Here is an 18772-nt window from a genome sequence, read left to right as displayed (position 1 = left end):
ACAAATTCTACTAAAGGTGAATAATTTTCCCAAGATTCTTTGAACTCAATCATACATGTCCTTTTTAAAGTATGAATCATATGTTAAACTCACTATTTGTCTATGCATAGATATCAATGCTACAATTAATTTAAATTCCTAAGACCTTTTCAAAGATTTCCACAACTTTGAGATAATCTTAAATCTTCATCAGATATAATTAAGACATACAATTTACAAAATCCAACAATCTTTTCATATAACCTTACATACTTATCCAATAAATATTTACCTCAGTATTATAAAGGATACTAACTTAATCAGTTTCTTCATAAACCTCCAAATTTAGTCTTTACTGAAATTATGATACAAAATTCATAACTCTTTATCCTTTCCACTTAGAATTGAAAAAAATTCTTACTTTTATACCAAACTTATACTTTACACCTCATCATAACCCTTTTCATTCTTAAACCTTTAAACTCTATCCTTTAATTTCCTTATCTCTTTATTCCTTCACAAATCAAAATCTCCTTGCAATCTTAATCATTTCATTCATTTTTTACTCCATTACGTTTTTCATATCTATATGAAAAACATCATAATAACACTTGTACTTATATTTGATTAATAATATTTATCACATTTTCATAATCTTAATATTTAACATTATTTTCACATAACTTTATTCTTTATCATTTCTTATACTTGCATTATTTTTATTCCTCAAAGCGTCTTTTAAAACCTGTAAATATTCTTCTCATTGCCTTAATCATATATATATATATATAGGATCCAAATACCTAACCATATTCAAATCCATATCATACTTGATTAATTCACTTTATATTTTCTTCCAATCAGAATTATCTCAACAATAGTTTACTTAACTTATCAAATCCACATTCATTCTCATGTACCATGAAATTTTATTTGTTCACTCTTAACATTTCAACATCTTCTATCTTATACAATAATTACTAACATATATATTTCTTAAACTTTTTCCGAAACAATATTCACATCAATAAATCTTCCATTATTTACATTACAACATTTATTTACCATATTTTAGCTCAACTGCATAGCAACTAAATTATCTCATTTAAATTCTCCACTTTATAATAGTGGATATCCTTTAACATTATTTAATAGCACCTCAATTTTTAAACGAAATCTTTAATTTTTAATCTAGGTTACAACCTTTATCCACTCAATCATATACCATATTTTCAATCAAATTATTATTATTATTATTATTATTATTATATATATATATATATATATATATTCCAATGATATCTTACTTAACTTTTCAAACTTGGACTTTTACTCACACGCAATATTATTTCTCTGATTAAAATCAAACGTTATAACTTCCTTTATCTTATAAATTGTTCACCGACTTACTCATTCTCAAACTTTTCTATTACTCTATATCTTCTCTTGAACATTCAAATCATTATCTCACATACACATACTTAAACTCATTTATATCCCTTTAAAATAATTTTCTTGCTTCAATTTTCATAACTTCTAACAAAGCTTTTAACCCAATTCATAAAGGTTGTCTTTAACTCTGACTTGTCATCAATTAACTCCTTATTTAATCTTCAAATATCAGACCCTACTGCTTTAGTCTGTCTGACTCTCATCTGATTTGATTCTCTGGCGAAGAATACAACTAATTCATATCTGGTTTGAAGTTGAAAGTGGAATCTCTAACTTTCTTTAATGGTGCTTAACTCTATTAAACACTAATTCTCTTAATCATCTGAATTTTTGTCCCAATCCTTTTATTCTTAGCACTCAATAGAATTTTAACGCGATTAATCATTTCTTGAATTGAGAAAAATTTCAAAACCAGTAACACTCTTTTAATTTAAGGCGCAAGCCCTAAACAACCAATCACATATTCTTCCTTATCCTTCCTAATCAAAATCAACACAACAATAAATCTGTTTAAGTTATTAAACTTATACTCATACACATGCATGTGTAACTTCTTTGTTAATCTCATATATTCGAGCTTCATTTGTTTTATAAAGGGATCATTCATGTACTTATTCATAAATTCTTCTACAAATGATAACCACGTCACTTTATATTTTAACCCTCTTATGGTGACATTTATTCACCATACTTCTAGCTTACCTACGTAGTAATAAAACTACTCAATTTAACTTCTCCACTTTGGAGAAATGAAAATTTTCTAATATTATATTCCTACCATTTAATCAAATTTCCATAACAATGGAACATTTCTCAAATTCACCCTTAAACTCGGGTGTTCTCAACTATTTTAATACATTAATTCTATGAATTATAGAAGTATAAAATTAAAACACATCATAATATCATTCAACATCATGAATCACTCTTTAATCTTATACAGGCATTCCCTGAGGTTTTCGCTCTTCTCCCTTCCTGGCCAGGGCAGGTGAATGCTATTACCTTCAAGTCTATCACCTTGTATTTCACTTTAGAAACTCTTATGATCATATATCTAATATAACATAGTATTTTAATTCTATTAGCAAGACAATACACTTACTATTCCATCAGATCAGAAGTTTTCACTATTTTGTTGGTATGTATACCTTATAAAACGCTCTAGACTCCATTTTATGCCGAGAATCGACTAAACCTTAGCTCTGATACCATTAAATATAACACCCCAACCCGTACCCGACCCGAATACAAGTCTGAGGTGTCACATTGACTTTTCAAAATTTGACTCTTTTGAAAAACAGAGAAATTTAAAACTTTGTTTAAAGCAAAATACATTAATTTACATAAAAATGACCACAAAATACAAACACCATCAGAGTACTCGTAATTAACGACTTATTACATGCCAACACTCTATACACACCAAAATACATACTTTGTCGATTACTTCTGATCTGATCTTCTAGTAATAATATTGTCCTGGCCACTTCTATTCTTGCTCTTTTCGTTTCTTGGTACCTACGTGTAAATCACTTACACGCTAAGTCATAGACTTAGTGAGGCAATAAATAAACATTTAACAACCAATTCATGAATATACATTCTTATCATTTGATCATGACATTTCAACAAGCATGTATCTATTACACGATAACATATATAAGCATGTCATGCACATGTAAAACTTACCTTCTTGTGCCACTTTCACTTTAATTTATCTTTCAATTGTATTGCCCATGTATATTATTGAGAATAGAGGTATGCGAGTACACTGAGGTTGTGCACACATATGTTGTCACCACAGCTCGTATAAATGTCCCGAAGGACCTATCATCCCGAAGGATATCATCTGTGTCCCGAAGGACCTATCATTCTGAATGATGTAATCTGTGTCCCGTAGAACCTATCATATGTCTTATAGGACATATGTAACCCTCGACTCTTGGCATGCCAACTATACCTATAACTCTCGTATCATATACTATGGGCATTTATTATGAATATGTTTCTCATCACTTGTTCTTTCTCTTCTATCATATACCACATGTGTATGTGTAACCATGTATTTCATATCATATCACATGTATCACGTATTATATATTCATATGTCATTTCATATCATATCATATGTATCACGTATTGCATATTCATATGTCATTTCATATAGTCACATAGCTTATCTCATTTCACATTGGTCATGTCTCGTAACATATATCACATATGCATATTATGTAACATATATAATAACCTATACTCATTTCATGTATTCATGCACATATAAGAATCACCAATCAAATAACATTTTAGGAGTCACTTCTTACCATAGTAACTCCATCACTGACTCATCGCAAGCCAATGTTCGTTCAATAATATAAGTATAATTAAAATTGCACTCACCTTAGCCTTGTTTGATTTGAATCAATTTTAATCCTTTGATTATTCCATAACTTGTTTAGGCTCAATATCTACATAAATATAACATTTCAAAACAACTATTAGAAGCCTAAACCTTAACCTTGATGTTAACAACTTAAACCGGTTTAATGAATCAAATTCCATTTTTTCATTTAGGGGGGAATCGATACCCCCCCAGGGGGAATCTGTTCCCCCTACACATACTGGAATTTTCGTCCAAGAGGGGGAATCGATTCCCTTCATAGGGTATCGGTTCCCTCTACCCAGAAATTGTATTTTAACCCCGAAAATCATCAATTCTTCACTTAATTCTTCTATTTTAAACCACTATCATGTCATTAAACTCAACTACCATTACTTAAACCAACTTATATCCATGAAAATCATCTATAACTTCAAAATCCTATCCTTCATATGTAATTCAAGAATCATACTCAAATTTTAATATTTTCTAAATATAATTCTAACACTTCATATTCCTTAATTAGCATGATGACAAGTCAAATTTAACTTCAAATTCAACTTATCAACTCTTTTCCATGATTTCATATAAAAACTCGTTTTCTTAAATCTCTTATAACTTCTTCATCTTTTGATTATAATACAACTTAAGCTTTCCTTAAGCTTATTTATCATCTAATGATCCAAACATAACCTTTAATTTAACAAATAATCAACAAATCAGAAAACCCTTACCTTATGCTCTGCACGTTGGAGAAGAAGAAGGTAAGAAGAAGAAGAGTTTTCTAAATACTCTCCCCCAACGTTTATCTCTTCCTAAAGAGATAAAAAAATATCTTTCATGATAAATGACCATTTTGCCCCTTAATTCCTTTGATAATTACTAATAACTTTCAGGAAATATTTATGAACAAATCATTGAACTATTCAATCATCTTACTTTAATCACCAAATTTTGAAACTTTACAATTTAATCACTAACACGTATTTTGGGATGTTACAAAGACGCCTAATGTTTTGGACTTCGTTAGAAATAACCATTTTTCTTCAGATTAATTTCGTTGTGGGTGGATTATTTGAACATTATTATGTATAAAATTGTTGTGTATGTATGTTTGGTTTGCTTATATTGTGTGTATAATTTCATTCGATTCACATAATACACATAATGCACTATTTTCAATTTAAATATACTAAAACATATAACACAATAATTGTATATTTTAATATTCCACAGTAGAACATGTGACTTACACAGTAAATATTCCATTCGGATGGGGCAGTGCAAATGTAACAATCTATCTATCTCTTCTTCTCTTCCATGTCACTGCTTTATTCTCATGTGACTTGATGGTACATAACACATGTTACTTGAACAATAGAAATCAATTATGCAATTTTCATGTTCAATTTAAGACTGCATTTCATGTTCATTTCATTTTTAGTTGGAGTTTGAATTTCAATTTTAATTTGAGTTTGAATTTTAATTTAAATTTCGGCTCCACTATAAATATGAGCTGGAGCATTTGTTTCATTCAAACAACAACTTGCTCAATGCATCGGGAGGTAACATCAAATGTCATTTCTAAGGTAACAACAACATTTTTCAATACTTAATAACTTAGACAATTTGCATGTTATCATTGATTATTCATAATTTCCATTGTTTTTTTCCCAATTTGAAACACGACGTAAATCCCGACCTTCATAATTTTGAGGAACAAGCTGGGATATTGGATATGTGAATAATACCTTTCGGATATTATCCATTTCAGCCAGTTGATTGAGATATGTTAACCCTAAACTAAAACCTTCGGAGCAAAACATACCTGATGTAAAAGCAGATGCAGATTTAAAATCGTAACGATGATGCATTTGGTTCTCAAATAGTTAAAACGTCAGAAACGTTTCGAACGTATGATCTGGGTGGTATACGGAAAATGCAACGAAAGACAACTAAAATTCCTGATAATTAAGGGCTACAACTTGTAATAATAATAAAAATAATTGAAGGATACACATGTATAAAGTATCGATACTTAGCCAAATTAACAATATAAATGGTAAAATTCTACCGGTGCAATGATAATAGGCGTACATGACAAGCGTCTCAACTTGTCATTTACGACTATTTTTATTATATCGAAGCATTTTTATCCGTTTATATTGTTAATTTACCTATTACTTTAAAGTAATAGGTTTTGAAATTCCAAGTACTGATACTTATAATTTACGTGTGTATCTTCCATTATTTAACATTATTATTAAAACATCTAGCGTTTAATTCTCAATAATTTTTTGTTGCATTTTGTTGTATTTCCCTTGTAACACCCAAATCATAAGTCTTATATGCTTCTGATGCTTTAAATGTTAGAGAACCAATTAGATCGCCTTCGAGATTTTAAATATGTAGCTGTTTCTACATCAACTATGTTTCTCTAAGACGATTTCAGTTTACGGTTCTCCTATCTTTATGAGCTGAATGAAATGAATACTATTCGGAAGGCATTCTTCACATATCCAATCTTTCTGCTTGTTACTCAAAATTATGATGGTCGGGATTTCCCTCGCGTTTCATTAAGGTTGATTGCTCCGAATATATAACGACATTTTATCTCTGAAGCGTTGTTAGTTGATTGCTCAATATTTTATATCCATATTTACGTCTTTGTATCGATACACATACTACACATATCTATATTTTATATTTGAGGATTGTTGAAATATTGATACTAGTTATTAAAGTATTTTATATTTGTCTGTAAATGTTTAACATCCCAAACTATGGGTTAGTGACCAAATTGTAAAAAGTTCAAAAGTTGGTGATTAAAGTATAATTTATTGAAAAGTTTAGAATTTTAAAGTGATAAATTCTGGTATTGGATTAAATTGTGAGTAAGGAAAGTATGAAGGGTAAGGTGGTCTTTTCATGAAAAAGATATTTATCTCTTATTTAAGAGATAAGCATGGGGGTTGAATGGGCATCTGGAAGCTTATATTCTTCTCCTTCTTCTTCTCTCCGTAGGTCTCCAATAAAGATAAGTTTTCGATTTAGTTAATTATTTGTTAATTTTAAGATTGGGTTTTGATCATTAGATGATAACTAAGCTTAAGGAAAACTTAAGTTATCTTAAAATCAAATGATGGAGAAGTTATGAAAGATTAAAGAAAATGGGTTTTTAAGTGAATTATTGGAAAAGAGTTGATAAGTTGAATTTGAAACTAAATTTGACTTGTCATGGGAGTGAATAAGAAGTTATAAGTGTTAAATCAAAGTTTGGATAACATAGAAAATTTGGTATGATTCTTAGCCTTAAGAATTTGGATGAAATATGGAAGATTATAAGGTGTTGGACTGATAGGAATTGGTTAAAGTTGTTATAGAAGAATTTAGTAGCATAATAAGAATTTTATGCATGAAAATTTGGGTGAAGTATTGATGAATTTCGGGTGGAAATAGTCTATTTTGGGCAAGTGCATCGATGCACTATGAGTGTGTACCGATGTACTAAGACAATTTTTGAATGTGCATCGATACATTAAGGGGTGCATCGATGCATGGAGATTTCGAAGCTATTTTGTGTACCGATGCACCCATAGTGCATCGATACACTCCTAAAGGAAAAACTGAAATTGGGTTCATTAAATTAGCTCAAGTATCAGTATCGAATTATAAGGTTTAGGCTTCTTATAATTGTCTTGAAAATTATATTTATGTAGATATTGAGCCTAACAAGTTCCGGAATAAGTGACAAGTAATCGATCGAGAAAAGGAAAAGGGATATAGGTGAGTGCATACTATAAGTATGTAATGGAATAAGACTTGTGATAAGTCTAATTCCTATTTTGATTTTCATAGTACAATAGTTATGAACATGCATACATTATAATTATTATGATACATGCATACATGATGATTATTATGATACATGCATAAAGTATATATGTTCATATGATTTGATAAATGATATATCTTAAAAGTCCCAAATGCACATGTAATATGATAAGTTATATGAGTTATGTGATCACAAGAGAAATGACATGAATACACGAACACATGAAACATAAGAATAATGCCCATGGTATACGATATGAGAGCTATAGGTATAGTTGGCATGCCAAGAGTCGAGGGTTCTACATGGTCATTCAGGACGTATATATATATATCCTTTGGAACATTTATAGGGTCTTTTGAGACATATTTGATCCATTGGAATATGTATATGGTTCTTAAGGAGTGGTCATTCAGGACAAATACAATACATAGGTCATTCGGGACAATTTCATAGCCCCTAGTGAGACCCCATACGAGCTTTGGTGACAACAATAGTGCACAACCTCAATGTACTCGAATACCTTGAGTTCTCAAAAATATACATGGGCCTATAAAAGGTTATCAAAGGTAAGTGTATTATTATACTTATATGTTATCATATTATTATTGTTTATATTGAATTGCATATGATATGATTGAATGGATAGATTGCATGTTCATATTCATACAGAATGGATTATTATTATATTTACATGTCTCACTAAGTCTATGACTTAGCGTGCAAGCATTTACACGTAGGTATTGAGAAGCAGGAAGATCAAAGCTAAGCTTAGCAGAACAACATAACTCCACTTGAAGGTCAGATCAGAAGTAGATTAAATGGTATGTTGTATTATATGAAAATAGGTTGGCATATAAACAAAGTTGGTAAATTAAGTATTTATGCTCTGATCAAGTTTTGTAATGTTTTAAACGTATTTATGTAAATGTAAATGTATATAATGAACGGTTAAATTTTTACGAGTTTTATGAAGTTTTACGAAAGTCATTGTAGCAGTGCATCAATGCACAAATTTACTCCGAAATTTTAGTGCATCGGTGCACTGTAGCAATGCATTGATGCATTGTAGCATTGTTCACGACACTGTTCACGGTATTGTTCATTAATGTTTATACCGTATTTTACTGTTCATGAATACGTTTTTGCCTTAAATTTTTATAATGAAGCATAATTCAATAATATATCATCGTATTTTCTTAAAATGAGTTCAAATGTTTGGTTATTTTGGAAGAACATCGTTTTAAAATTTCAATGTGACATCTAGGACTCGTATCCGGGTCGGGTACGGGTTGGGGTGTTACATTATTAAAGTATTATTTTTTATAATCTCGACAACAAAGTTTTCATACTTATATTTCTAAACCGATTAAATTTTGAGGGTTATTTTGGAAGAACATCGTTTTAAAATTTCAATGTGACATCTAGGACTCGTATCCGGGTCGGGTACGGGTTGGGGTGTTACATTATTAAAGTATTATTTTTTATAATCTCGACAACAAAGTTTTCATACTTATAATTTCTAAACCGATTAAATTTTGAGAAAATGGTAAAAATTTTAAACAATCGATTAAATATAACATATTGAAAATAGACACAACCAGCTTCTATAATTGCGCCTATAAAGTATCGATACCTAAGAAACATATATCGATACATGACAATATAACAAGTTAAAAATTGACAAAACTGGTTTCAATATAAATAACTTAACAGGAAAAAAAATTAACAAAATCAGTTTCCATAACTGGCCTATAAAGTATTGATACACGTATGAAAAATATACATTCTTAAAACTTCGAAACCAATTACTTTAAAGTAATAGGTAAATATACAATGTAAACTGTAAAAATATATCAGTTTAATGGTAAAATACGTTTATGTAAAGTATTGATATTTTTGGTATATGTATCGATATTTGTTGTCCAGTATGCTTCCCAAACTAGATGCAGGTATGAAGTATCGATACCTATGACACACATATCGATACATGACAATATAACATGTTAAAAATTGATAAAACCAGTTTTAATATGAAAAAAACGGTAAATATCTATCGGTTTTGAAAAAAACGAAATGTCTCGAAAGTATCAATATTGTACATAAAAGTACCGATACTTCTATAAGGGTAATGGTATCGATTTTAAAATAACATAGCAGGTTCATCTTTTTGACAAAACCGGTTTTCATAATTGCGCCTATAAAGTATCGATAAACGTATGAAAAATATCGATTCTTAAAACTTCGAAATCGATTACTTTAAAGTAATAAGTAAATATATAATGTAAGCTGTAAAAATATACCGATTTAATGGTAAAATACTTATAAATGTATCGACACATACACATATTCCATACTTATAATTTTGAAACCTATTACTTTAAATTAATATATTAATTTCCAATGAAAACGGTTAAAGTCAATCGGTATCATTTATAATATGCGTAAACAATTACCATGTTGATAAAGCTTGATAACAAATCAAATGGTTAACCGATTATGTTATCGTCGAATTCCTAAGGCTCCATTAATTAAATTTTGTTAACATTTAGGTGTTACCTAATATGTTGATAATACTGATAACAAATTAAATAATTAACATATTTTGTTATCGTCGGATTTCTAAGGCCACATCAACTTTAATAATGCGCAACTTATTACGTTACATAAGCGCTACCTAATATGTTATTATGCTTGATAATGTTTCCATTAATTAACCGGTTATGTTATGGTCAGATTTCTAAGGCTCTATCAGCTTAAACTTTCAATGTAACATTTTAGGCGTTACCTAATATGTTAATAATACAAATAACAAATTAAGTAATTAACCTATTTTTTTATCGCCAAATTTCTAAAGTCCCATCAGCTTTAAAAGGGCGCTACCTATTACGTTATATAAGCGTTGCCTAATATGTTATTATGCTTGATAATGTTTCCAGTAATTAATCGGTTATGTTATCGTCGGATTTCTAAGGCTCTATCAGCTTAAACTTTGGTAACATTTTAGGTGTTACCTAATATGTTAATAATACTAATAACAAATTAAGTAATTAACTTATTTTGTTATTGTCGGATTTCCAAAACCCTATCAACTTAAAAAGGCGCTACATATTACGTTATATAAGTGCTACCTAATATGTTATTATGCTTGATAATGTTTACAATAATTAATTGATTATGTTATCGTCAGATTTCCAAAGCCCCATCAGCTTTAAAAAGGCGCTACATATTACGTTATATAAGCGCTTCCTAATATGTTATTGTGCTTGATAATGTTTCCAGTAATTAACCGGTTATGTTATCGTCTATATTTTTTTGACGCATTTTACATAGGACGATGACATAACCGATTATTACATTTTTTATTACTGTAATCTTTTAAATATTTTGATTTGAATATTTATAATTCAAATTATAAAAATATATAATAATAATTTGATAAAATATACATTCCAATAATTTTTTGTTCATTCAACCAAACACTGTAATCTTATATTCCTGTCAAACAAACTAAATATAATAATATTATATTCCCTGTAATATAACCATATGATAATCATATTCCAAAAGGTAATGTTATATTCAATTAACTAAACGCCCTTTAATACCAGGTTTTTTTTATTTTTACTTATAACCATATGATTTTCAGGATAAAATATTAAAATATTTTAAATAAAATTTAAAAGTTAAATTTTGATATTTACGAATGAAATATAACAAATAAAAAAGATTGCATCTATGGACTTATATAAAATTATATTCAAAATAATTAATTAATATATTAAATTGTCAAACCTAAAAATATTATTTGGTTTTCGAATTAAATGCAAAGAACCCATAGAGTATTAATATTATGGATGGATTGAGAGGGAGACAGTAATGGTAATCACCCTATTAAAAATTTCAATTTATATATATATATAAATATTTTTTTACATTTGTATTAAGTTATTTTTATCTTTTTAAACTTTTATAAAATTTTCTCATCTTAAAATTTAAAAAATTTATTTTTCTAATATAAAATTATGTATTTGTTTCTGAATAATACCTATGAGAAGCTTCGTCCATCTCTTGTGTCCGTATATAGTCGAGTGCCGGATTGAACATGGTTGTTGGTCCCATATCGCTATTTATCATTATCGTTTTAGTTTCAGATTGATATTAATAGTCTAAATTGAATTTCAACGTATGTTTCCAATATTGTTTTTTAACGAAGTGTTTATATATATATATATTTTAAACATTTTTTATATTTTTCCGTTTACTATTTTTTAATTAATCAATTTTTATTTTATGAAAAAGATTATAAGAAATATATATATATTTAAATCATGAAATATAAGATTAGAGTTAGAAATAAAATCATGAGATAATATTATATTAAATATTTGTATTATCTTATTAGTTAATTAATTAAATTACAGAAATAAAAAAAATATGTTTGTATTATCTTATTTAGTTAATTGATACAATATTTTAAAATCCTTATTAACTTAATTATTGCGGATTTGATTTTTTTAGTGAAGTGATTTGATTGAACTTTTAAATGAGTAGAATAATTTAACGTGGAAAAGACTTTCATTTTTGTTTAGTTGGGTGGGAATGTATGGACAATAATTATCCGATATGACGTCAGTAACTTGTCGCCCAAGTATTCGACCCGAAAATAAAATAAATATATTCCATTTCTCTACTTGTCAATGATATAGCCAGTTGGTCCAAATTCTTTATTCTATGCTACTTGGTATGCACAGCACTTCTACTTATTAGTTAATACTTGATATTATCCATATATTTTATACACAATCATCTCTTATTTTATATTCAAGAAAGCAATTGTTTAAAAAAGGGTAAATTACTTGAATAGTCCATTTTATTTTCGGTTTGACCGAATTTGATCATTAATTTAAAAATTAAGATTACATGGTCATAACGTTATCGGTTCGTTCGATTTTAGTTCATAAGTTATCGATATGTTCGATTTTAGTCTCTCAGCTATGCCACATATTCGTTAAGGATTAACGACGTAGGGACTTAAACTAGACAGACCAATAATGTTAATGACCATTTTCCTTTAATTTTTAAATTGGTAACCATAATCGGACAGATCCTAAAAAAAGGGACTATTACTCAAAAACATTCTAAAGCAAGTGGTAAAAAATTATTATTGACTATACATTATTATTTATTAAGAATGATTCTAAACAAATATTATAGTAAAAATATTATTTCTTATAAATAATTTGAGTTTAAGAAATTATATTTACAAAGTATATATTATTATTTATTAAGAATGATTCTAAACAAATATTATATTAAAGACTTTAGTTTAAAAAACTTCTCTTGGGCCTAAATTTTGAAAACCCAGTGCTGATTTGGACTAATTCCAAGGGGGTTTATGGCTTTAGGCCTAAAAGAAACAAAGAACGGAAGAAGGGTTTGTCTTTCCTTCCAATTGCTCCGGAAACCTTTAGAACGAAAAAGAAGAAGCGAAAACATGGGCAAAGAAAGTGAGCTTTGGGACGACTCTGCCCTTATCGACGCCTTCGACAACGCCATGTCCAAATACAAGGTTTCCCTCTCCATTCTTTACCTTCAATTTTATTTGGGGTTTAGGGTTTATGATTTTGGTTCAATGATATTTGTATTTTTGCTGCAGAACATGCATGGAAAGAAAAGAGCCAACGTCTCTGTCTCTGTCTCTGTTCATCAAAGCTGTGACGAGGCAATCAAGTAAGCCTTTGTTTTCTTTTCTTTTTCATTTGTCCTGTTTTACGGGTAATAATAGTGTGTTATTTGCAGATGTGTAATTTTTTGCGGAATTTGCTGAAACTGTTATTCAATGGAATATACTCTTATTTTATTAGACTGGGGAATGCCGTAATTTCTCTTGCTTATCGAATGTAATGTTAATCTAAGCTCAACATTTGGTAATTTTGTTTTCTTGTTCGTTCTTGAAGACCCAGGGATGCAGGAGAAAACAGCAATGCCAGAGTAATTACTGGAACAGAAACAGAGGGGGCTAAGGATCTTGAACCGGTTAAAGACAATCATACTGTTAAGTTACAGATCCGGAACCTTACATAGGTCTGCCAATGCAAGATAAGCAAGATGGGAATAATGGCAATTTGGATTCGCAACGCGTGCAAGACTATAACCAGTTAATAGGCCGATATTACGAGATTGAAGAGAAGAGGCAGACTATTCTGCAGCAGCTTCAGCAATATGGTAATTGGGATTACCAATATTCAGCTGAGGGTTCTAGCACAGGTGCACAATGTGGTACCTCCTGTGTTTCTCTAGAATACCCCATTCTTACAAGTCAAGCTTCACAGTCCACCGGCATCTGTTCTTGTTGCCCATATGTATGTCAAACTTTGGGGACTCCATGCACATCATATCCTTGCTGTTCTTTAGATGGGACATCTGTTGTTAAAACAATCACCGATCGAAATGGTTCAACAAGTCATGGAAACTCACCTAAGATCATAAACTCTGACATTGTTCAAACGGCTATGGATGCTGCAGAAAGATCCTCTTTGGCGACAAATGCTCCTATTAATCCAAATGTAAATGAAGGTAAGTATGCTTTCCCAAGTGTCCTAAAATGTTTATCAGGCTTTTGTTTTATTCTGTCAAGCATGTTTTGTAACATGTTATTAGAAATGAAATGCTTATAAATTTAGACCAAGTTGATTAGCGCACAGTGCCTTATTGTTGTCTGATAAAATGAAGTTTTTGTTTAGCAAAATTTTCATGTACTTATTTAATTTTTCATAAATTCATGTTTGCATTGAGTGCAGAGAACAAGGAGAAGAAAGATGGTGAAGAGGAAATGAATCATCGTCTTTGTGAAACCAATCTCAGTGTACTTTTGAATGCCTGGTATTCTGCGGGCTTCTACACAGGAAAGTAAGTAATTCCACAATGCCACTTCTCTCGATTGTCAGAAACATGAATTCATATTTTTCTTCGAATGATGATGTTGAATGAGCATCTGCAAAATTATATCTTTCATCGAGTAATTTCATTACACTGCCTTACTCAGATGTAACAGTAGTTTGTTAACCTCTGCTATTAATGAAAATGTTTGCAAGTGTGCCTTTTAACACATATATCGAATCAAATGATAGAGTTGTGTGTTGAGCTCTCTAATCATGGAAGTTTGACATTGATATGCAGGTACCTTGTTGAGCGGAGTATTGCCCAGAAAAAGCAGTGATATGCATCCTTTTTATGCAATGCGGGAGTGAGTTGTTACAGGGCGAGAGGTTCCTAATATTGGGTCTGGTGAGAGAGGAATGTACGAATGTATGGCCAATATACGAAATCCGGACAACATGCTTAGATTTCGGATATTCGAACAAATTCAGAAGTTATCTGATTACGATTACAGCTGCAAGGTTTAAGGAACATTGCTGCTTATGATCTTGGTACTTTGTATAGACTTCGGATTGTACTGTATACGTGTTGCTTGTTTTTTCAGCACTGTTCAAAGTATTAGGAAAGCCATTAGCCATCAAAATTATTAACATTCATTTTTGTTGATTTGGATTCGAAGTAGGGACATACTTATTACGAGATTCAGATACCGAGAGAAGTTAAATTGGTTTAAGTAAAAAAAAAGGATTTATTAAATATTTGAATTTAAAAAATAGGATAAGTTTTATTTAATTAATATTTAAATTATAAAATATTAAACACCTAACATAATGTCTGAATCGTTTCGAAGAATTATATATATTTCAAAATAAAAATATTATATATATCACCTTTTAACACGAATTAAGTTATCTCAATAATTAAAGGGATGATTATTATCTTTAAAGGTTTTAAGTTCGAGCGATTGAGATTGTAAAAGTATTTAAACTTTTGTTGTGAAATAATTAAGAATATATATATATATTAGTAGCTAATAGTATTCAAACCTTCAATTCTTTAAATTTATTATATAATTAATACTGAATTTTTATGGTAGAACAAAGTAGTATATTTACTAAGGTTATGGTATAACGGTAGGATTAGTAGAAGGCGTAATTATTTTTTTTCTATTCACAATTTGATTAATATATATTTAATAAAATTAGAAGAATGGATGGTCGGGATTGAATCTTGAGATCCAATCACGGTTAATGAGTATATTTATTGATTATGCGAGGCGATTCGTTGTTGTTACTAGTTTGGCAATTGGGAATTTAGGGCAAAAATGGCGAGAGAAAAATCTAGCAAGGACAACGCTCAAGCTCTCTTCAATTCTCTTCGTTCTGCTTATGCTGTCACTCCCGTCAATCTCAAGGTATCTCTCGCCCTCTCTTTCCTTCCCTTTCCACTCTCACTTACTTTTTCTAATTACTCTTCTTCTTTTTTGGGGGTGGTTGTTCTAAGTACAGATTATTGATCTATATGTGGGTTTTGCAGTCTTCACCGCTCTGATTCAGGTACTTCCATCCACCTTCAGAATTCGGTTTCCTTTCCTTGATCTTTAGTCATTGAAATTCATGGATTTGTTCTTGCGGGATTTATAGTTTCCTTTGCAGATTTCCATGAAATGCACGTAACAAGTAGATAATCAGAATAAGAAATTGGAAATGCGAGTGTTTATTTAATGAACTAATGAGTTTGATAAATATCATGCTGAACATTTTGAAATTCATGAAAACCAGCTTTAAATAGAATGTATTTTGTTTGAGTAGTTTTATCTCAATACAGTTAGTTCTTTTTTTTAATCAAATGTTCTTTGAATTGGATCGTTCCTGAATCTTGGCTTCCATTGAGGATCCACAGGTGGTTTACATGGCTACTGTGGGATCATTTCCTTTCAATTCTTTTCTTTCTGGAGTACTTTCTTGTGTTGGGACTGCTGTCCTTGCTGGTAAGCACAATTTATATAATCACTCTTTGCAAGAAAAAAAGACCTGTCTAATACCATTTTGGTTCTGATCGGATGCAGTTTGTCTCCGTATTCAAGTGAACAAAGAAAACAAAGAATTCAAGGTTAGCATTTTCAAGTTCTGTCTTACATTCCAGTAGTTACTGTTACTGAGTCAGGGGAGGAAAATCAGGTCAACTTAATATCCATCGAACTCCAAATTGTGGAGTTCAATCAATTCAACCTGCTGGAATAACCTATTTTTCCTTTGAAGTTGTTTTCCATCACCCAAAGGTTGAGTTGTGGGAACAGGGTGTATTCATGTATGTATATAGGAGTGAACATTTGATTGCTTGTTAAATTGCAAATTGATAATACGCTCGTATCAATTGCAGGATCTACCACCTGAGCGAGCTTTTGCAGATTTTGTACTCTGCAACTTGGTTCTCCATTTGGTGATCATGAATTTCCTTGGATAAAATTGTATCTCCAGGTTTGCTGGGATGCTGTTTTCTATGTTTCTGGTGGTGATTCATAATTATAACTTGAAATGAAATCCTTAGGTCACCATTTTGCTTTTGTGCACAGCACACGCCTAATCCCAAACTGTAGTAAGATTTTTTATTTTATGGGAAACAAAAGATTTTTTAGTATTGATTTGCTCATTCTGATTACTTTCCGAGATGGATTTTCACATAAGGCAGTTTAGATTTGGTAAGAAAAGGGCCTTTTCCATTGGTAAGCCAGCCCATAACAGCAATGCATCACTACAAATGGGCAATCTATTTTGCATATTTTGGCCATTTGCAACCCATTCTAAAAAGGTAGAGATTCATGCAGAGGAATTCATTGAGTGACTTCAATTGTAAAGGAAATATTGTTCTCCCTAGAAGATCTAGGTGCGATTTGCAGAAATATTGTTCTCCCTAGAAGATCTAGGTTTGATCTGCAGGGTGTGTACGTAGACTAAGAAAAATTCTAAATAGATATCTTGTAATCACACTAGACTATTCAAAAAAAAAATCATATAGAACCAATGAACTGTTCCAGTTTTGAAAGGAATATTGTTCTCCCTAGGTGACTTGGCTTTGAGCAATTTTATTTGCAAGTGTGAGTTTAGTCAAATTTAAAATCTGATATAGATACTATCTTGTGATCATATTAGAATGATAAATAAAAGAGAGATACGTGCAGATGCAATGGGGGTGATCTTTGCCTTTTACGAAGGGCTTAATGAGAATGTTAACAGTTACAACAGTTGTGAAGAAACAACATTAGTAAGTAACAAAGAGAAGCTAAACACATGTAATATATATTCATGTGTGTGTTTTGACATTTATAAATGCAGTTATAGGTTTATAAGGTGAAGCTCCCATGCTGAATATATGATCGTATTTGATGTTATTGTTAGTTGTGCATAGGGGAAAAGATATCCGGCACTTTCTCATTTCTAAAAAACCTAACAAACAAAGCACGAACATGCTTTCCTTTCACTCTGTTCATGTTTGTTTTCAATGCAGGTTATATATATATAATGTTCCAGTTTCTTGGAAATAAAACCTGATTTATGATGGGTGTTTTACAGTTGATCAAACCCTGCATTTGAGGGCACGTAATTAATTAATTAGAGTTAGATTTCTGACAGCTTCTTGATCAAATATTATTATCATGATATTTATATTTATTTAATAGTAGTAATATAAATAGCTGGATTTAATGGGATAATCAAATAATATTATGTGTTTTTTTAAATGAATGGTTATAATATATTATTCCATGTAAACATTATTAGGTAAAGTTTGTCTTGGAAATTAAAGAGTAGATGAAACGCAGCTTGGGAGGATGGTCCGGTAATTAATGATGAAATTTGGCAATTAAAAGAGCAGGTTGATGCATTTCTCTTTCATGCATATCTTAATTGGCATCAAATTTGACTTATTTTAATGTAATGATTATGTCTGAGCATTAGCACACAAAATATGAAGAACGATTATGTTTATTACTATTAATCAGCTATGATTGGATAGCATTATTTTCAGATTTTAAAAAACGAATGAAAATACTTGTAGTTGTACGTTCATTTGGTGTGCGGGAATATGTTTGCGAATATTAAATAAATGTATTTATAAATATTTAATAAATGAACATAAATATATATATTTTTAATAATTAAACATAATTTTAAAATCTTAAACATATATAAATGAAACATAGATAAAGTTAATAAACAAATGAACGAATAAAAGTTTATTTATTCGCACTC

The 18772-nt window shown here is 30.1% G+C and overlaps 2 protein-coding genes across 3 annotated transcripts; both read left to right on the top strand.

The window, feature by feature from the left end:
• Positions 1–4561: 4561 nt before the first annotated feature.
• Positions 4562–15106, top strand: LOC120141922. Of its 2 annotated transcripts, XM_039156680.1 has the most exons (6): positions 4562–4572; positions 13125–13212; positions 13300–13373; positions 13601–14219; positions 14444–14552; positions 14823–15106. In XM_039156680.1, exons 4-6 carry the CDS (start codon positions 13736–13738, stop codon positions 14860–14862), a joined length of 633 nt encoding a protein of 210 aa, XP_039012611.1. In that variant the 5' UTR covers positions 4562–4572; positions 13125–13212; positions 13300–13373; positions 13601–13735; the 3' UTR covers positions 14863–15106. The 2 variants fall into 2 exon arrangements, with proteins under 2 accessions (XP_039012611.1, XP_039012612.1); XM_039156681.1 differs by lacking the exons at positions 4562–4572; positions 13125–13212; positions 13300–13373 and having other exon boundaries at positions 13545–14219.
• Positions 15107–15816: 710 nt separating this feature from the next.
• LOC120141924 (dolichyl-diphosphooligosaccharide--protein glycosyltransferase subunit DAD1) lies at positions 15817–17071 on the top strand. The gene is made up of 5 exons (XM_039156682.1): positions 15817–15936; positions 16031–16078; positions 16425–16512; positions 16591–16634; positions 16905–17071. Exons 1-5 carry the CDS (start codon positions 15847–15849, stop codon positions 16986–16988), a joined length of 354 nt encoding a protein of 117 aa, XP_039012613.1. The 5' UTR covers positions 15817–15846; the 3' UTR covers positions 16989–17071.
• The last annotated feature ends 1701 nt before the right edge of the window (positions 17072–18772 follow it).

The sequence above is a fragment of the Hibiscus syriacus genome, unplaced genomic scaffold (assembly GCF_006381635.1).
Source record: "Hibiscus syriacus cultivar Baekdansim isolate YM2019G1 unplaced genomic scaffold, ASM638163v2 tig00110816_pilon, whole genome shotgun sequence".
Taxonomy (NCBI): Eukaryota; Viridiplantae; Streptophyta; class Magnoliopsida; order Malvales; family Malvaceae; genus Hibiscus; species Hibiscus syriacus.
The sequence above is the reverse complement of the archived record's forward strand: the minus strand, read 5'-3'. Positions and strand labels throughout refer to the sequence as shown.